This window comes from Cyprinodon tularosa, unplaced genomic scaffold, assembly GCF_016077235.1.
Source record: "Cyprinodon tularosa strain WSP-4 unplaced genomic scaffold, ASM1607723v1 ctg964, whole genome shotgun sequence".
NCBI classification, from domain to species: domain Eukaryota; kingdom Metazoa; phylum Chordata; class Actinopteri; order Cyprinodontiformes; family Cyprinodontidae; genus Cyprinodon; species Cyprinodon tularosa.
The window spans coordinates 58,817-75,988 of record NW_024039745.1 but is presented as its reverse complement, the minus strand read 5'-3'; the positions used below and the strand labels follow the sequence as shown (position 1 = coordinate 75,988).

Here is a 17,172-nt window from a genome sequence, read left to right as displayed (position 1 = left end):
GACAGTAAAATACTTAAATAAGAAGCACTGATGCTTTAGAAGATAAAGAAGAAGTATTAGTTATGTCATGTATCAATATGTAATTTTGTTTTTCACCATACCTGTCAGTTAAACTCATCACATTGGATTTGTAAAACATGCACTGGAAAACACTGCAATAATCTTTAAGACAGAGATACTCATCTTTGGTATTTGTAACTTCATATATACAAAAACTCACTGGGAATCCATCACGACCCACAACACCAGGCTCACCAGTAAAACCCTGAGACAAACAAATGAATAATTTCAAATAAGATCATAAAATTACACAACTGACAGATTTGTTTCTTTATTTACATAAAATTACAGTGTTAGGTCTCACAACAATCACTATTTATTTTAAGGCCTCTATCTATAGCAACTAAAGTATAAAGCATTGAAATGAACACTAACACAGCCTCCTTTCTTCCTTTCTTGGACCTTTGACTCTTTTGCTTCGATCCTTTCTATTTCCTCAGGAAGCTCTTTTCGTGCTCTCGGTCCTATTGAATTTTGTAGACCGTGCTTTCCAGGTTTGCCTGGTGGTCCCTACAAAAAATAAATTAATATTTAATACATTGATTTAAGCATTATGTTGATAATATATCAAAACAAAGAAAAAGAGAAAATGTGTTTTTTATTTCTTAGTGGCGAAACACTATAACCATGTTTCTTACCCGTGTATCTTTGACTGGAGGACACACAGAGCAGTGTCTGCCTCGGCACAGTACATTATTTCTCCCCTTAAGAACAAAAACACAGACAGTAACAAGTAAGCTGGAACACACAAGTATGGAAAGTTCCAGTGATTTTTGTTAACCGACCTGTTTACCACCTGGACAGGAAACAATACAGATAACCTTCAAGTATTACAGTGTTCCCAGACTAAACTGGTTACATAAGAGCCCTCTGACCTTGCTGTGGGTTTGCCTTTTATTTCCCCAGATTCAACAATATTCCCATTAAACATCCAGATGTGTGTGTTTTGTGGAAGTTTTTCACAGGCTGAAAGTCTGGTTCCCACAACATTCCCACAACAAGTTTTCTAAATATTTAGGGGAAGTTTATGTTATCTCAAGAACTAACATTGATTTTTCGCCTTACTGGATCAAAAACCACAAGTTTGATAGAAAAACATGTAATCTAAAACAGTTTGTCTTTTGGAAAAATAAATATGCAGTACTTTATCACAAATAAGATCCAAGATAATGTATGTGCATAAAAAGTCAACGTTTTTTTTAGTAGTATTTCTTTTTTTTTGCAATGAAACTGTTTGATTATTTCTTCTCAAAAAGCCTACATGTATAAAGTTCTTTTAGAAATGTTGGACTAAAAAGATTGAAATATAGTGGTTGATCTGTAGATTCTTACGGCTCTGAGCAGTTGTACATTGATGATCAGGAAAAGGATCCACCTGTGAACAAAATCAGAAAAATATTTTTTGAAAATTTTTGTTTAAAACAACCTATTTAAAAGAAATAATGTACTGGAACTACTACTACTACTCAGCTTACCGTCTATTACAACATATGCCTGCCCTATTCTAAATATGGAGACCAATTCAGCTTTGATAAATCTGATGATGAAATAATTGAAAAAAAAAATTCAGATCCAAAGACTCCTTTTGTGTGTCCAAAAAATATATGAGCCCCCTCAGCATACAGACTTTTAAGCTGTCTATAAAGATGTTAACATTGTTTTGTTTGTCCCCAAACCTTCACCGGACCCTCACAGAATAAGCTCACTTTAAATCCCCATGCCTTCCCAATCATTTTGCGTTGTGGTGCAACCTTCTGCTTCTCCGATCAGATACAGCTGCTTCACAGAGAAAACTATGTCCCCTCATTTGAATACAACAAAAAATAAAAGACAAAAATAACAATAATCCAAAAAAAAAACATGTTAAAAAATTGAATTCCTTGTAATAAATAAACCAGCTTTAGGGTGATAAAAAACGAAATATGATTATTATGCATTTTTCTTGTATTTAATTGGTACCCTGGTTTTTGGATGGAACAGTGTTAACAGTACTATAGGTGACAAAAAATGTTTTACATAGAAACAGTGATAGATGATACAATCTTTTGGAAATCGCTTTTTGATTTCTCTTTGGTTGTATCTAAGTGTGTTTATAAAACAAAAACGAATAAAATTGTGTGAAAATAGTTTTTTGCAGCAAATAGTGCACCATATCACATAGGGAGGGCAAGCATATTAAGCCCTATTAATTTGATAACTTTGTACCTCACTGCCTCCAAAAATGATTTATTTATGAAAAAGAGTTCACCTGCATGTATTTTCAATCCCAGAGTTGGCACAGCTCTGATGTTTGTCAGAAAGTATAGATTATGGATTATCATTCAGCATTCTACTCTTAGACCATCTTTCAAGATATTCCACTGTGTAAAACAACTGCAAACCTACTGTACAGCAATATTGCTGTTAGCCTAAACTGATAGGGCAACCAAAGGAATCATTAGAACATTAATAAGTGAAAACATTGATTGGGCACCTATTATGTATAGTTTTCTACAAATCTTAATGAATTTTGAAATAAAAGCCACTACTGAAGAGAGTTTTAAGAAGTTGAGTTTACAGTTTACCATTTAGGGAGACTACCAAACATATTGCAGAACTGCCCTGATGAAATGAGTAAAGTTAAATTAAATGACTTTCATGCAAAAGGTATAAAAAAAAGAAAGAAAAAGAAAGAAGTATCACCCTGCTTAATGTATAATATATAAACCTGGTACCGGTTACCAATTATTGAAGCAAATTCCAATGTGTTAGAGTGGCCCTATAAAAGTCCACATTTAAATCCAAATGAAATGTTTAAAGGGCAAGAATTGAAGTTGTAATGTTAAAAAGGACAATGTAGCTAGTCTGACTGAACTCATTTCTCTTGCATTGAATGGGTAAAAGCAACAATTACAGAAAAACATAAATGGTCTTACCAAATAGTCAAAAAAGTTGAAAAAGTTAATTTGAACATCATCTTGAATCTTCAGTATGTGTTGGCCCCAGTGCTGCTCCTCAGGTAGATAAAAAGGACATTATTCAACAAAGACAATTGTCATTTCATTTTAAACAGAGCAATGATAGCTTTCTAAGTAATAAGAAAGAAAAAAAATATTCTTTTCCACTTGTGACATCTAAAAAAGTCTCAAGTGGAAGATATTATAACTCACCAAAATACTAACTTCTTTCCATGAAGGACTGAGCACATCCCAAATAATCCATCTTACTGTCAACGGAAACCCAAACCACCAGTGTTTGTAGCCGGTGGGAGGTAGATGAGTACAAGGATATTGTTTGGGGTAAAGCTTCTAGGTAAGTTTTATCTCCTCCCTTCTTCAAGGCCAAGTGAAGCACCATCATTTTTGCTTTACTGGTCTGTATCAAGAAACTTGAAGCTGATATAGCAAACTGATTTTACCATCTTGAGGGTAAAAGTAATTAATGTTTACTAAGATTATGATGTGTGGAAACCTAGGAATGGAAGCATGTGAAAGGCAATGTAATCCAAATTTATTTATATAGCATGTTTCAGGAAAAAGACAGTTCAAAGCAGTGAGCATGAAAAACCTATGGAAATAAAACACAGAAAAAGGTGTGGTGACATAATAGAGCCAGAATTGTTGGACTACATGCAAACATTTAACAGTTTAAATAGCATAGTTACATTTTGGTGAAAAAAAAGTATTTTAGTGTTTCATAAATTAATAAAATTATTTATTTTAAGTTATTTTCTCTGGGATGCAGGGAGCTAGTGTAAAGAGTTTAGAACTCAGGTAATGTATTTATTATCTTAGTACAAGTCAGCATGTGGCATTAGCATTATAGATCAACTGATGCTGTCTTATTGACTTGTGAGGCAGTGAAGAGATCATTGCAGTTGGCAAATAAATACTTTTTTACTGTTTTTATGTGCCTCTAAAGGTTCAGGTCTGAGTCCATCACTACTTCCAGATTTTGGGCCAGATCAATGGTTTCTAGCTGAATAACTGAATAACAAACCTTTGATTTTTCCTCCTTGGGTTGAAAATGATTGCTTAACTTTTGTTTTAATTCTGGTGGAGAGAAATTAAGCACTCTCATGCATTGATTTCTTCCATACATCTCCCAAGCTCTTAAATGGGTTCATAGCCACCTGGACACATCATGATATTCAGCTGTGTGTCGTCTGTATACTTCTGATAACTTATGTTGTTGTTAGCGTAATCTGAGCATGTAGTGTCAGGGTCTAGGAGGTTTGTCTCCTGATTTCTTTTTTTTTTTTATGTTTGTGCTTCAGCATATTTTTCTCGGGTGAAAACATTGTGACTGGTTGCAGCAGCAGGTGTTTCACATTTACCTAATCAGGAGTGCTGTTTAAAAGAGGCCTGCTGCCAGTTCTTTGCCTGAGTGTTAAGAAGTGTGGTAAACTCTTATCACTCCAGTGTGAGATTTGTTTGTTGTTATTGATGCTCTCATTCCCAGGTTTAGTGATGGCCAAATGAATCCTCCTGAAGAAATGAAGCCTTCCAACCCAATGCTTTGCTGAAAGGTTCATTACTTGATGCTTCATTCATTGCTGATCAGTGACGTCTGCTGCAGCACAGAAAGCCTTTATATTTAAAAAGAATTGGAAATTGTGAAATATTGTCAAAATAAAGTTTTTTTCTTATACACATGTCATTCGTTTTTAGCTATTAAAATGATTTATACCAAAAAAACGTTCTTTTAAAGTTGGTGGGTATGATCACACCCGACACGATTTTCAGTGGTGTCAAAAGTACACATATTTGTTACTTAAGTATAAGTATAGATACTGCAGTGTAAAAACACTCTGGTAAAAGTTGAATTATCAGCTTGACCTCTTTACTGAAGTAAAAGTGAAAAAGTACCTGCTCCAAAAACTACTTAAAGTAACCTTTAAAAAAAAAACTGCCAGATATACTGTATATATGTATTGAAAGCTCAATTATTCGACTATTTCGAAAAATTCTTTGAGATAGGGTCAAGGATGAGGGAGGTCTTGTTGGTCTCTGTCTCCCTCTCCCGATACGCTCTCGCCTGGTTCCGACCTTTCAGACATTTGACAAGTTTGCAGTTTGAAGAACACCTGCTTGCTTCTGTTGATTTCCTTTGGTGTCAGCACGAATTTGACGAATAGCTAACCAATGAGTGTTTGCGTTATATGATTGATCCAATTACACTAGTTTTCAATAGATGTGGATGGTTCCAATGATCTGCATTGGATGGCATGAAATAAATATTAACATTAAACTGAAGACAAGAGTAACGAGTAATGTTTGCTTTGAAAATGTAAAGAATAGAAAGTACAGATACTTGTGTGAAAATGTAATGAGTAGAAGTTAGAAGAAGAAAGAAAAATAAGTAATGGAGTAAATATAGATACCTAAAAAGTGTACTACTGTAAGTACAGTAACAAAGTATTTGTACTTCGTTACTTGACACCTCTAACGATTTTACGCAAGGGGGCTGCATAGGTCTGACTGAGATAGACCCCAGGTCAATTTCATTCACACTACACAGCAATTTAATGGGTCTGGCACGAAGAGAGACACGGTTACAACATAAAACACATGCACTTTGTGCGAAAAACACAAAATAAAATATGTTAATCGCATGGAAACAGACACTTTTTTGAGTGGCACATTGCGTATATAGTACAGGGACAGACTTGTGCAAAAACAATGAATAACACATTAAAGAAAGAATAATTTATTCATGATAGGGTTTAAGGAGGACAGAAAACTGGTAAAGTAGTGAACCACTCTGAGCCTCCAAAAAAAAAAAAAAAAAAAAAAAACGAGGGACAGAAATCGCAGGTTATTGATCTTCCTGAAAAAAAAAAATAACTTCAGGAGGAGAAAAAATCTGATGGGTTGTTGTAAAATAAGGATCCTCTTTGAGCCTCAAGAAAAAAAAACAAATAATGAGTGGCAGACAGAAAAGGTAAGCTCGTAAGCTTATTTATTGATTTTTTTAAACTTCATGTCATCATGAGTTTGGACTTCCAGCTGTTCAAGGAAATCATGTTGGCTATGGAATGCCAAAATGCTAGTTACTTGTTAATTTTGGCTCAGCATAGCTCTGTAAGCTGCTGTTGCTCTTGAAATGCAAGTTCAACATGATAGCAGCCCTTAGGACTGAAATTTGACACTACTGTTTTACAGATTTGCAAGACATTCCACAAATGTGAGAAACTCAGGGCATATATTATTAGTCATTTATAGATTTTTATTAAGGTGTTCAGTAGGATGAGTTCTCAAATCAAAGTTGTGGTTTCTTTGTGGAAATAAATTCAAACTTGACCCTATATGCCATAGTGAAAGTGTAAGGAGAATCAAGACACCCCTCTTTTCTTTTTTTGATTCCGAGATTCAGTCATTCACTAATTGAAACACACACTCACACATTGATGGTGGCAAGCTACATTGTAGGCACAGCTGCCCTGGGGCTCACTAACAGACGTGTCTTCCCAAAGGACACAATGATACTCCAATATTATAACTTGAGTTAATGTTTGACTGAGTAACTTTTACTGGTACCCTTGTAAGATTTGACTATTACTATTATACTCAAGTACTACTGTTGAGTATTCTGTCCACCACTGCAATAAGGTCAGCCTGGTCATAAGGTCATAAAATGTACTGCATGCTGTTCTAAGCTCTCTGCTTTTTATTTAATAAAGGTTAAACTGCAGTTTTCTACAGAGTAGTTATCTTTTAGGAGGTAAAAGTTTTGGAAGCATCGTTAAAAAAATGTGATGCAGCACAATTATCGTCGCAGCTTCCCCCTGCTCCCTGAGCTAATTTTGTATCAGGTCCATATGAGACCAATAACTTTACCTTAAGACTTATTGCTTTTTCCTTTTATCCAACCAATCTAGGATCTTGTTTTATGCATGAAGACATTGATTACTCCTAAAGATGATTAAAACTTTAATGAAAAAGGCCAGTTACGTTATAAAGGTGATTGAATAGCGATATTTTATCATGTCATTAGATAATGCTTGATATTTTGGATCTAAAGACTGTCTAGGATGTAATCAGCTTCTTTATCTTTGGTCTTTAGCTGTACACACCAAGTATGGTTGCTAAGTTGGTTGTTGTCAGTCAACAGCAGAGAACGAAAATAGCTACATTTCTTAAATGTTTGTTTCCGTGACATGACCTGAAGCAAGCAGGAGATGGTTGACACCAAATTTTATCAATATGTGGTGTATTGAAAACCTGACTGGTTCAAGTAATAAAATAAGTCTGTGTGCTGCGTCCTGCACTAAGACTAGTCAAGTGTTCACCTGGGAATAACCTATCTCTAATTGTAACTGTTTTGGATACAAAATGTTGGAAATGTAACATGTTTGATTTGGACCCACCTGTTTTAGTTCTTTACGTGAGTAAAAGGGGATTTATTTTTGTATTTGAACCATGGATTGAGGTGGTGGTCAGCCTGCCCCATAGAACCTGTTTTTTTTTTCTTTTTTCAACTTAGCATATTGTGGTCCTGTATACCCCTCTGGCCCAGTGTTCCAACCCACATAGCTCCACCTGGGACTCCATTGACCCCACGTCTGAGGCTGCATCTTGGCCTCAGACATGCTCTTCTTTATCAATCCAGCCTGGAATATACAATTAGGCTTACTTATTGTTCTGACAGAACTGTCCTTATTAAGCTTCTGTAATCAAACAGTGTTACACTATGTGAAGGGAGACTACGTAGTCTTTCTACTCTGCTTAACAAATAGGTAATATAACAAGTGCATTACTAATAAAGAATAATCCTAACATTTCCTACAGTTTTTACTTAATGAGCCTTCTGGGAAATAAACCAAATTCAATATATTTAAGATTGGGAGCTTACAAATCTCACCACATAGGGACACTTACATTTCTAATCTGTCATTTTTTGTGTCAGTGGACCAAAAGGGAATAAATATATTTTTTTCTAACTCTTTTTCTTTTAGGAATAAAAAAAGATCAGATATATTTAGGTTTTAACTGGCATCAAGATTAATATCTGTCAGGGGGGCGTGGGCTACAAGGACCACTGGGAAGAGAATAAAGTTAGGTAATATTTAAAAAAGACAATACTGATAAAAATTTGTGTTTAAGTGTAAAAAGTGTTTAGTTGTAAAAAAAAAAAAAAAAAAAAGGAGGGGGATGGTGGATTTTTTTTTTTTTTAACATACATAGCCTAATTAATATAGTCTATTAACCTAAATGGTGCGGTTGTTACATGTCATATACTCTGGTCATTGACCTTGACCAGGGCACCTTACAGTAGAACTGCAGTCAGCTCCTGGACTGGCATGGCTATCACTGCCCCTAAATAGTTAGGGATAAATGCAGAGGACACATTTCCCACTGAGATCAGCTTCATAGTCATGGTAGGCCACTTCTTTGATTTTTATTTTATTTTGCTACGGCTGCTCATAATCCCACAGCCCGCCAAAGGTTGAAAGGGCAAAATTATTGCCTTTACTGTTAATATACAGTAGAACTTTTACACATTCAGTAATAAAATGTCACAGGGGATGTATTAGGGAGATGGTCATTTAACAAGAGGGATGATTTTTAAGATTTTTTAAAGAAGGGGTAGGCCACCTGCCCCAATCCCCCCTCAACTCGAGTACTGATTATAACGTAAATATTGCATGTATCAATGATCGTTATATCAGGAAAGATTTTTCTTTTCATCCAGGGTTCTTCAACTTTCCCAGGAAAGGACGGACTAGCTAGGGAGAATAGACTGAGGGGGGCTCTTGTAAGCATCCATCCATCCATCCATCCATCCATCCATCCATCCATCCATCCATCCATCCATCCATCCATCCATCCATCCATCCATCCATCCATCCATCCATCCATCCATCCATCCATCCATCCATCCATCCATCCATCCATCCATCCAATAGATGCTCAAGGGTGATGTTTCATTTGATATGCATGTACTTTATAAGTACCGGTATAAAGTTTTTCCACTATTTTCTCAAAGCTTAAACTATTTCTGTAATGAAAATAGAATATGATGCCACCATTCGAGGCTTTTCTGTTTCTACACCTCCTTTTTATCTGTTTTTTGTGGTTAATACTAGTATGAATACTCCATTGCTCCCTTATGGTTATTAAAACAGTGTAACCTTCTACAAGCATACCCATCTCAGATCTATCAACACAGAAGTGTTGATAGGATTTTCTTTCTTGGAAAGCTCATAATCTTACAATTGTTTTCTGATTAAATTACACGGTACTAAACTTTGTGAATAGATGGAGTTGACATTGCCTAAATAACATCAGACAGTCTTAAATACATGCATACATCCTGCAGGTCCAGGAGGAAGCATTAGAAAGTCCAACTTTTATGGTGTCAAGTAACCAGTACTGGGTTAATTTAGTATTCTTACTTTTAAATGTTAACACCCTAAGTAAAAGATACTTAGAAAATATATGTGAGAACTAACATTTATAAGAAAAGGCTTTGGAAAAGATACCCACGAGAAGCCAAGAACTTCAGAATAATTGAATTAATTAATCTTAATATTTTGCTTTTGGTCAATACTCACTTATCCTGGTAGCAGCTACCACACAAAAAGGGAGACAGATGAAACTCAGGTTCAAAAATAAGAAGAAAAAAATTGTTGCATAGACTATGTATTTTAAGACTGTGACGCCACCGAAAGAAAAACTATTGATGAACATTACCAACAGGGGGCGGCATTGCAGCATTAGCCTCCATTCTGCTGCTAGAACAGCAATTTAACCCTTTGCCTCCATTAGATTACACAGCCGTATTAGCTATTAATTACTGAAATCAAAGATGTAAATATTGAACACCTCCAGCAATTTAATTTATTATGGTTATAGCCACATTTTTGCTGTATCACCAAATTGAAATGGCAATTTGTGAGACAGTTTTTCTATCATTATAATGGATTATCAATCATTGATCATATTTTTGATTAGCTTATAAAAATGATCTAAATGTCTGAATTAATGCTGACTTCCTTTTTTTTATTTTGTAAAAGAGGACAACATATCTTGGAAACAGTTTCTGACTATTCTTCCACTTGTGTACTGTTATGTAAGAAGTGGTAAAACAAAGCCCCCATGAATGAGTTAAAGTTTAATGTTTGACTTTTTCTGTGCTTTTAAGGGTCCACCTGGTATATATGGAATCCCAGGATGGAGAGGAGATCCTGATCCTTCTGGATTGCTTGGCCCCCATGGTAATCTATCATCTATCAGCTAAAGACAAAAGTGTGATATATCACTGCAAAGGAATAGAGCTGCAAAGCTGATTTATGTTCCCACAACAGCCACGAGAAACATTCTGGAGACAAAGGAAAAGAAGATTTATGAGACTTCATTTCGCTTCCATCCACAATATCTACTTAAGTGGTATTTATGCAGCAGGGTGTAAGCACAAACTGATTCTTTCAAAATCTCACCATGTTTGATGAGGTAGGCAGCAAAGGAGTTCCTTGCAGGTCTATCTGGTCCATGTGGAAGCAAAGGTTTTCCTGGACCCCTAGCTCTGTCAATAGTCTTAATTACTACAAGAACATTTACTAAATCTAATCACTCCAGAGACGGTGTTATGGACCGTCCCTGGATAATACAAAATGTATAATGGTATTATATACACTCTCATTAAAAACACAACTGTCATTTATTTTCTTCAAATAAATTATGTATACTCTTCTACTGTGTTTTGAAAGGCTGCCATAGTGAGCCAGCCTTGGACGACGGTATATACTAAGCAGGTCTGCCTGGTCCTACCTGTGCAATTGAGGACTCCCAGGAAAATTGGTTGACCGGGACCTCCAGGTGAACAGTTTTATGATCGTGAAATTAATGCAAAGGTATGCTTCAAGGTGTTTGCACATATACATTTTTGGCATTCATATTCTCAAAATCATCTAAAGGCATAATTCTGCAAACAATCTCTCTATTACAGGGCTGCATGGTATCAAAGGACCACTAGAATTAGTCCGGATGGTCCTCCTGGATTTACTGGCCACACAAGGGAACACAGGGGAAGAGCAGTACTACAAGGTTTGTTCCTGTATTTGTTTGCTCATGTTCACTGCTCATCTAAAACTAACCCACAATGTTTTTATAAAATGATGATATGTCCTTATTGTAGTTCTTTTTATAGATAGCTCACAGCACACAGACTTTCATCTTTTTTTTTTTTATGGTTGAATTCAGATCGATGAGTACACAGAGTACATGTCAGACTTAATAATATTACTTTAGCGATAGTTTCAAGGTGTTGCTTTATTGTATATCTCGTACCATGTCTTTTGGTTGTGCTTTTCTTTTTTTTCATCTCATTGCAGGTGATGAAGCAGACTGCAAATGTTTTGTCATTGTCTCCTTCCTATCACCTCTTTCTTTCATCTTTTGTCCTTTTTTTTCTTTTTCTTTTTCCTTCTTCTTCTTCTGTTTTTCTGCTCTACTTACATTGCAGTGTCCATATGAACTGTAAAACTCCCTGCATAATTATAATAAAGCAATTTATATACATGAAACAAGTGGAGCAGTATGGCAATTGCCATACCGCTACACTTGTGAAAGTAAAATCTGTTGGGCTCATTTTGGCATCAAGACAATTATTCTTATTGCCACCTTGCCAGACAGGACACTGTAAAAAAAAAAAAAAAAAATTCAGATCGATGAAGAAGGTAATTGTCTTGCAAACAAGAAGTTGAGGATAAAATTCCCATTTTTCTCTGCTGCCATAGGCCAAAAAGTCTTTTAGAAAGGTTGTTGATCAACCTGTATGCTGTTGTACGTGCAGCTGGGGTAATTTGGTAAGCTGGTGTAAAGGTACTTTCAGTTTAATTCAACCAGTGAATTACCGGTAGTAAAAAGTCCATTCAATTCAATACAGCACTGTGTGTTAGGGCAAATAGCAAACCATTTCTACAGCAGCACGTTAAAATATGTAGTCATCTCAACATTATGAATAGGATTAGAGGAGCTGCAAGGAGAAAGGAGGTGATTAAATAATTTTAAACACACTAAGGAAGTTGGTGCTAGATGACCTGTTTCAGTGTGTATTTATACCTGCCTGATTTGATTTGCTTCAAGCTTTTTACCTACTGCAGAAGTGAGAATTTTTATACTTGCTATCACAGCCGGAAGAACAAATTGATGTAATTTTGTTCTTGCAGTCCAACCTTGGCGGTTCTTGCTGCTTGTTGCTTGTCTTGACACACCTAGGCAGAACGTTTTACCCTCAGCATGTCTGAGAATAGTACTGCAATTGGTCAGGATGTGGGCTATTGTTGTTAAATAGGAAAAGCTGAAATGATTTCCCCCTGTTGTTTTTGGGTTGGAATTCTCCACTGTTATTAGAGGTGTGGACATCTGTAAAGTGATATGCTTTACCCCTCCTGTAGTATTTACAAGAGGGGGAGTGAAAAGTGTGGAAATCTGTACAGGGATCTGTTATGCAATGCAAAGTTTGAGGTTCGGATGGCATCGGTATTATGAAAATATGAACATTTGTATGATACGTAAGTAATATAAAGCACTTTTCTCTCCCTCTTCTTCACATCAATCCAAAAATGCTGCCTTTTTCTTAACGTTTTGTTTTATTTTGAGGTTATGATGTAAGCTATAGAGGATTGGACTTTGACAGCTAAGCTTCTCACAACAAGTATAACTTTTTTCTTGTTGTTTCTTACTCAAGAATATGAACAGATTCCTTGGTTCTTGTAGAGTATTCAACAAGCTTTAGGCTGATCAGAGTTCATTTGCCTCTTGGTCTATGTGCAACAAACTCAAGTTAACCTTGGTCTGAACTTAACAACTAGAGAAAGACACACTCATTGAAGGGATGTCTGCCCACTCTGGTGTAGTTCACTTCTTGTTTGAATACAGCTCGTCTGTATTTGACCCACCTACAGGGTATAAGTCTTTGGGCTTAACAACTCACTTTAGCAGTAAATAAAATACTGAAATTGTATCCTAACCACCTTCTGCTGCTAAGCATCTCCTTTGGATTGGAGGAAACATTCTCTGATATCCCTTCCAAAATTAGAATTGAATAATAACAGTAAAAATATGTAGAAAGGATGAACTGCATGCAGGAGTTTTCCTGCTGGTTGATGCTCTTTCTTAGCTTAGTCATTTCTGTCCAGCAGAAGCAATGACTAATCACATGCAATGCTTTATTGCATGTATAGTTTACTTACAAAAAGTACTGTGCAATTTGAAAGTAAAATCTACCAAACTATATAGTCAGTTTTAGGTCTGGACCCAATAAATGGATCAAAGGACTTTCCTGGTGCAAATAAATTTATAACCATACCCATCTATTGGGGTCATGAAGGGAAGATTAGAAAATAGATATTTCTGAGTCAGTTCTGTTGTTTAAAAAGTAAATAGATAATGTTAGATGTCAAAGCAATTTTAAATACTTTTAGTGAAAAATAAATTTTAGTCAGCATTTCTCTATCTTTTTACTCTCAAGAGCAACCAGAAGCTGTCTCCTTCTCTTCTCTACCATGCCATCGTAATCTGTGTGGAGAAAGTCCGAGCCGCTATGTTTCTCGTAACGACTTCTCATACTGGCTGTCCACTGATAAGCCCATGCCTGCCAACAGAGCTGCCATCACAGCTGATAAGCTTCCGCCCTACATCCGTGTGTCAGACAAAAAAAAAAAAACATTGTTATATTGCTTATTTAAAACATCAACAGTAAAAAATGAGAGATTTATAAACAATATTAAATGAGGTAATCTTTTGGTTCTTATTTCATTCTATTGGACAACTCTTTCCCTGTTTAGGTCATTTTTTACCCAATTTATTGCTGTTTTCTAGAAGACTTCAGAACAAGGGAAGTCTTAGAATTTTTTTTTACTCACCTTTCTATGGTTTTAAATTTGGTTTTAATTCATTAGTATTTGTATTTGGTAGAATCACCATTAAATGCTAATTATTGCCCAAAAATCTTCAGAGGGACCTAGATCAGGCCTTTGTGTCTTCAAAACAGATTTTGTTTTATTAATCCACTCTGAACTCTTTTTGATCAAATGCATTATATTTGCCATTGTGGTGATAATAGTATACTGCTTGAAATTTAGATACATCAGACCACAGGATTTACATTCAAAACGGTTGATGTTCCTGATTATACTTGCAAACTGTAGACTGTTTCAGGCCCATAGAATGACTTCAGATTGTGCCAGTAGGCTCATTAGGTTGTTATCATCGAGTGAATCCTAATCCTAACCTTAAAGTAATTCCTTTTCCCCCAAGGAATTAATTAATCTATTTACATGTATTGTGAAAATAATTTCACTTGTTCTTCATGTACTGTAAATATAACTAAATAAACATGAAATGAATCGCATCTCGCTCATATTAAACAAACAAAAAAAAGTTATCTCATGCCCTGTGATTGAGCTGTAGAATCATATCCCTATAAATATTTATCTTTCAGTAATAACATTCTCATGATAAAGACATGCAATGCTTGTTTTTTAAAACCTAAGCTGTTAAACGGACCTAGTTAGATATATATATATATATATATTTTTTTTTTTTTTTTTTTCTGCACAAAACTGACAAAAATCTGACTATATCTGGAAATAAAACAGCGTGATTGGCTGTAAGACGAGCAGAGAGACTTCGAGTTTACTGAAGAAAACCTGCTGCCAACCAGGCTAGCTCTGGGGAGAATGTTACTATGGTAACTGAAACAGAGGTTGAGGAAACTCTCTTTGTGAACCGGAAAAGGTTCACAAAGGTCACAAGGTTTCAGGTTTATAGAACTTCGAGTTTTAGGTAAACCTGCTGATAATTTACTGTGATTAATATTCATGTGTGAAAGATGTTAATTCCTGTTTGAGCCGTGAATGTGGTCCTAGTATTCTACTGTGACTATTTAACTATTGACTGCTGTGATGTGTGAATGGGGCTTTAGACTTAATTGGCCTTGTTCAACATGTGCATGGAAAAATACACTCTTGCTTCAGACCTTGTGCAGACATATGCATTGATTGTGAAGAAATAACAGTATTTCCCCACAACCCTGTACTTTATAACCATGTTTGATATCCTTGACATTAGTGTTTACTGAGTTTTTCTCACCAGAAAGGTTTAATCTTTTAGTTTGGTGTACATTAGCAAACAATGCAGTAAGAAATGTGAGACCTTTTTAAAAGCACTGCAGATGGTATAACACATACTTCTTTGACTTCACACATTTTAGATGTTGTTATTGGGTCAACTAAAAATTAGGGAATATGTTTCTAAATAAATAGCACCCTTGCTTAATTCAGAGCTGTGAACTTTTAAAGCATAATTCTAGGAAACTGGAGGCATATTATCATGGGTATCGTACTGAAAAAAGAACATTGTACTATTGCATAAAAGGACTCTTGGTAGCAAAGGTAGCCATTTTTCTTCGGTGATAGAGGAGAATAAAAAGAATCTCCGATTTATATTTAATATTAATAACTCAGAGAATCATAGCTCTGTTGAGTTATCCATTCCCTTAGCTCTCAGCAGTTATGACTATATGGGGTTCTTTATGTTCAAGAAGCATTTTATCAAATATAAAATAAATGGCATCCTTGTAAACATAGCTAAATGTCCTTACAAAGTGTGGCAGCATTGGAGGTAACTGTAGAACCTGAACTGTGCTTGGACAGGTAGTGATTCAGTTGAATTTTCCAAGTTATTAGATTATTAGCTTCCTTTAAAGGGATAGTTCGGGATTTTTGACATGAATCTGTATGGCATCCCCATCACCAGTGTCATGCAATCACACTGACTTACCCCTGGCAGCATCCTGTGAGCAGAGTTCTCGTCCAGCTTTGGTCAAGCCGAAAGTAGTCCGGCAGGTTTGCTAGACCCAGCGAAATAAAACGTTTCTCTTCCCAAAATATTATGTGTTCAAAAGAGTGATATGGGCCTGGGAGGAGTTTGGAGAGGCCATGGAAAAAGACTATCGGTTGGCCTCAAAGCGATTCTGGCAAACCGTCCGGCGCCTCCGGAGGGGAAAGCAGTGCTTCACTAACACTGTTTTTAGTGGGTGTGGGGAGCTGCTGACCTTGAAGGAGGATATTGTCGGGCGGTGGAAGGAATACTTTGAGGATCTCCTCAACCCGACAGACATGCCTTCCGTGGGGGAAGAAGAGACGAGGTGCTTGGGGCTGGGTTCGTCCATCACCCAGGCTGAAGTCACCGAGGTAGTCAAAAAACTCCACGGTGGCAAGGCTTCGGGGGTGGACGAGATCCGACCTGAGTATCTCAGAGCTCTGGATGTTGTCGGGCTGTCATGGTTGACACGTCTCTTCAACATCGCGTGGAGGTCGGGGACAGTTCCCCTGGATTGGCAGACTGGGGTGGTGGTTCCCCTCCACAAGAAGGGGGACCGGAGGGTGTGTTCCAACTATCGGGGAATCACACTTCTCAGCCTCCCCGGAAAGGCCTATGCCAGGGTGCTGGAGAGGAGAGTCGGGCTGATTGTCGAACCTCGGCTGCAGGAGGAGCAGTGTGGTTTTCGTCCTGGCCGTGGAACGGTGGACCAGCTCTACACCCTCTGTAGGGTGCTTGAGGGTTCATGGGAGTTTGCCCAACCAGTCCACATGTGTTTTGTGGACTTGGAGAAGGCATTCGACCGTGTCCCTCGTGCTGCCCTGTGGGGGGTGCTCCAGGAGTATGGAGTCAGGGGCCCTTTATTAGGGGCCATCCGTTCTCTGTACAAGCGGAGCAGGAGTCTGGTTCGCATTGCCGGCATTAAGTCGGACCTGTTCCCGGTGCATGTTGGACTCCGACAGGGCTGCCCTCTGTCACCGGTCCTGTTCATAACTTTTATGGACAGGATTTCTAGGTGCAGCCAAGGACCGGAGGGGGTCTGGTTTGGGGAACAGCGGATCTCGTCCCTGCTTTTTGCGGATGACGTAGTTCTGCTGGCTCCCTCCTGCCAAGACCTACAGCGTGCGCTGGGGCGGTTCGCAGCCGAGTGTGAAGCGGCCGGGATGAGAATCAGCTCCTCCAAATCCGAGGCCATGGTTCTCGACCGGAAAAAGGTGGCTTGTCCCCTTCGGGTTGGAGGGGAGTCCTTGCCTCAAGTGGAGGAGTTCAAGTATCTTGGAGTCCTGTTCACGAGTGAGGGAAG

At 37.2% G+C, this 17,172-nt stretch overlaps 1 protein-coding gene across 1 annotated transcript; it reads right to left on the bottom strand.

The window, feature by feature from the left end:
- Window positions 1–92: 92 nt before the first annotated feature.
- LOC119776884 (collagen alpha-4(IV) chain-like) lies at window positions 93–3,542 on the bottom strand. Its single transcript, XM_038275512.1, has 6 exons — window positions 2,976–3,542; window positions 1,393–1,435; window positions 699–764; window positions 436–570; window positions 221–265; window positions 93–101 (listed from the first exon to the last, which is right to left on the bottom strand). Exons 1-6 carry the CDS (start codon window positions 3,014–3,016, stop codon window positions 93–95), a joined length of 339 nt encoding a protein of 112 aa, XP_038131440.1. The 5' UTR covers window positions 3,017–3,542.
- Between the last annotated feature and the right edge of the window lie 13,630 nt (window positions 3,543–17,172).

Bases quoted from the DNA above. Each gene is read 5' to 3' on its own strand.
- LOC119776884 (XM_038275512.1), bottom strand. From the start codon at position 3,016: ATGATGTTCAAATTAACTTTTTCAACTTTTTTGACTATTTG. The intron at 571-698 runs GTAAGAAACATG...TATTTTTTGTAG, and splicing joins CTCCAGTCAAAGATACACGG to GGACCACCAGGCAAACCTGG. The intron at 266-435 runs GTTAGTGTTCAT...TGTTTGTCTCAG, and splicing joins AAAGGAAGAAAGGAGGCTGT to GGTTTTACTGGTGAGCCTGG.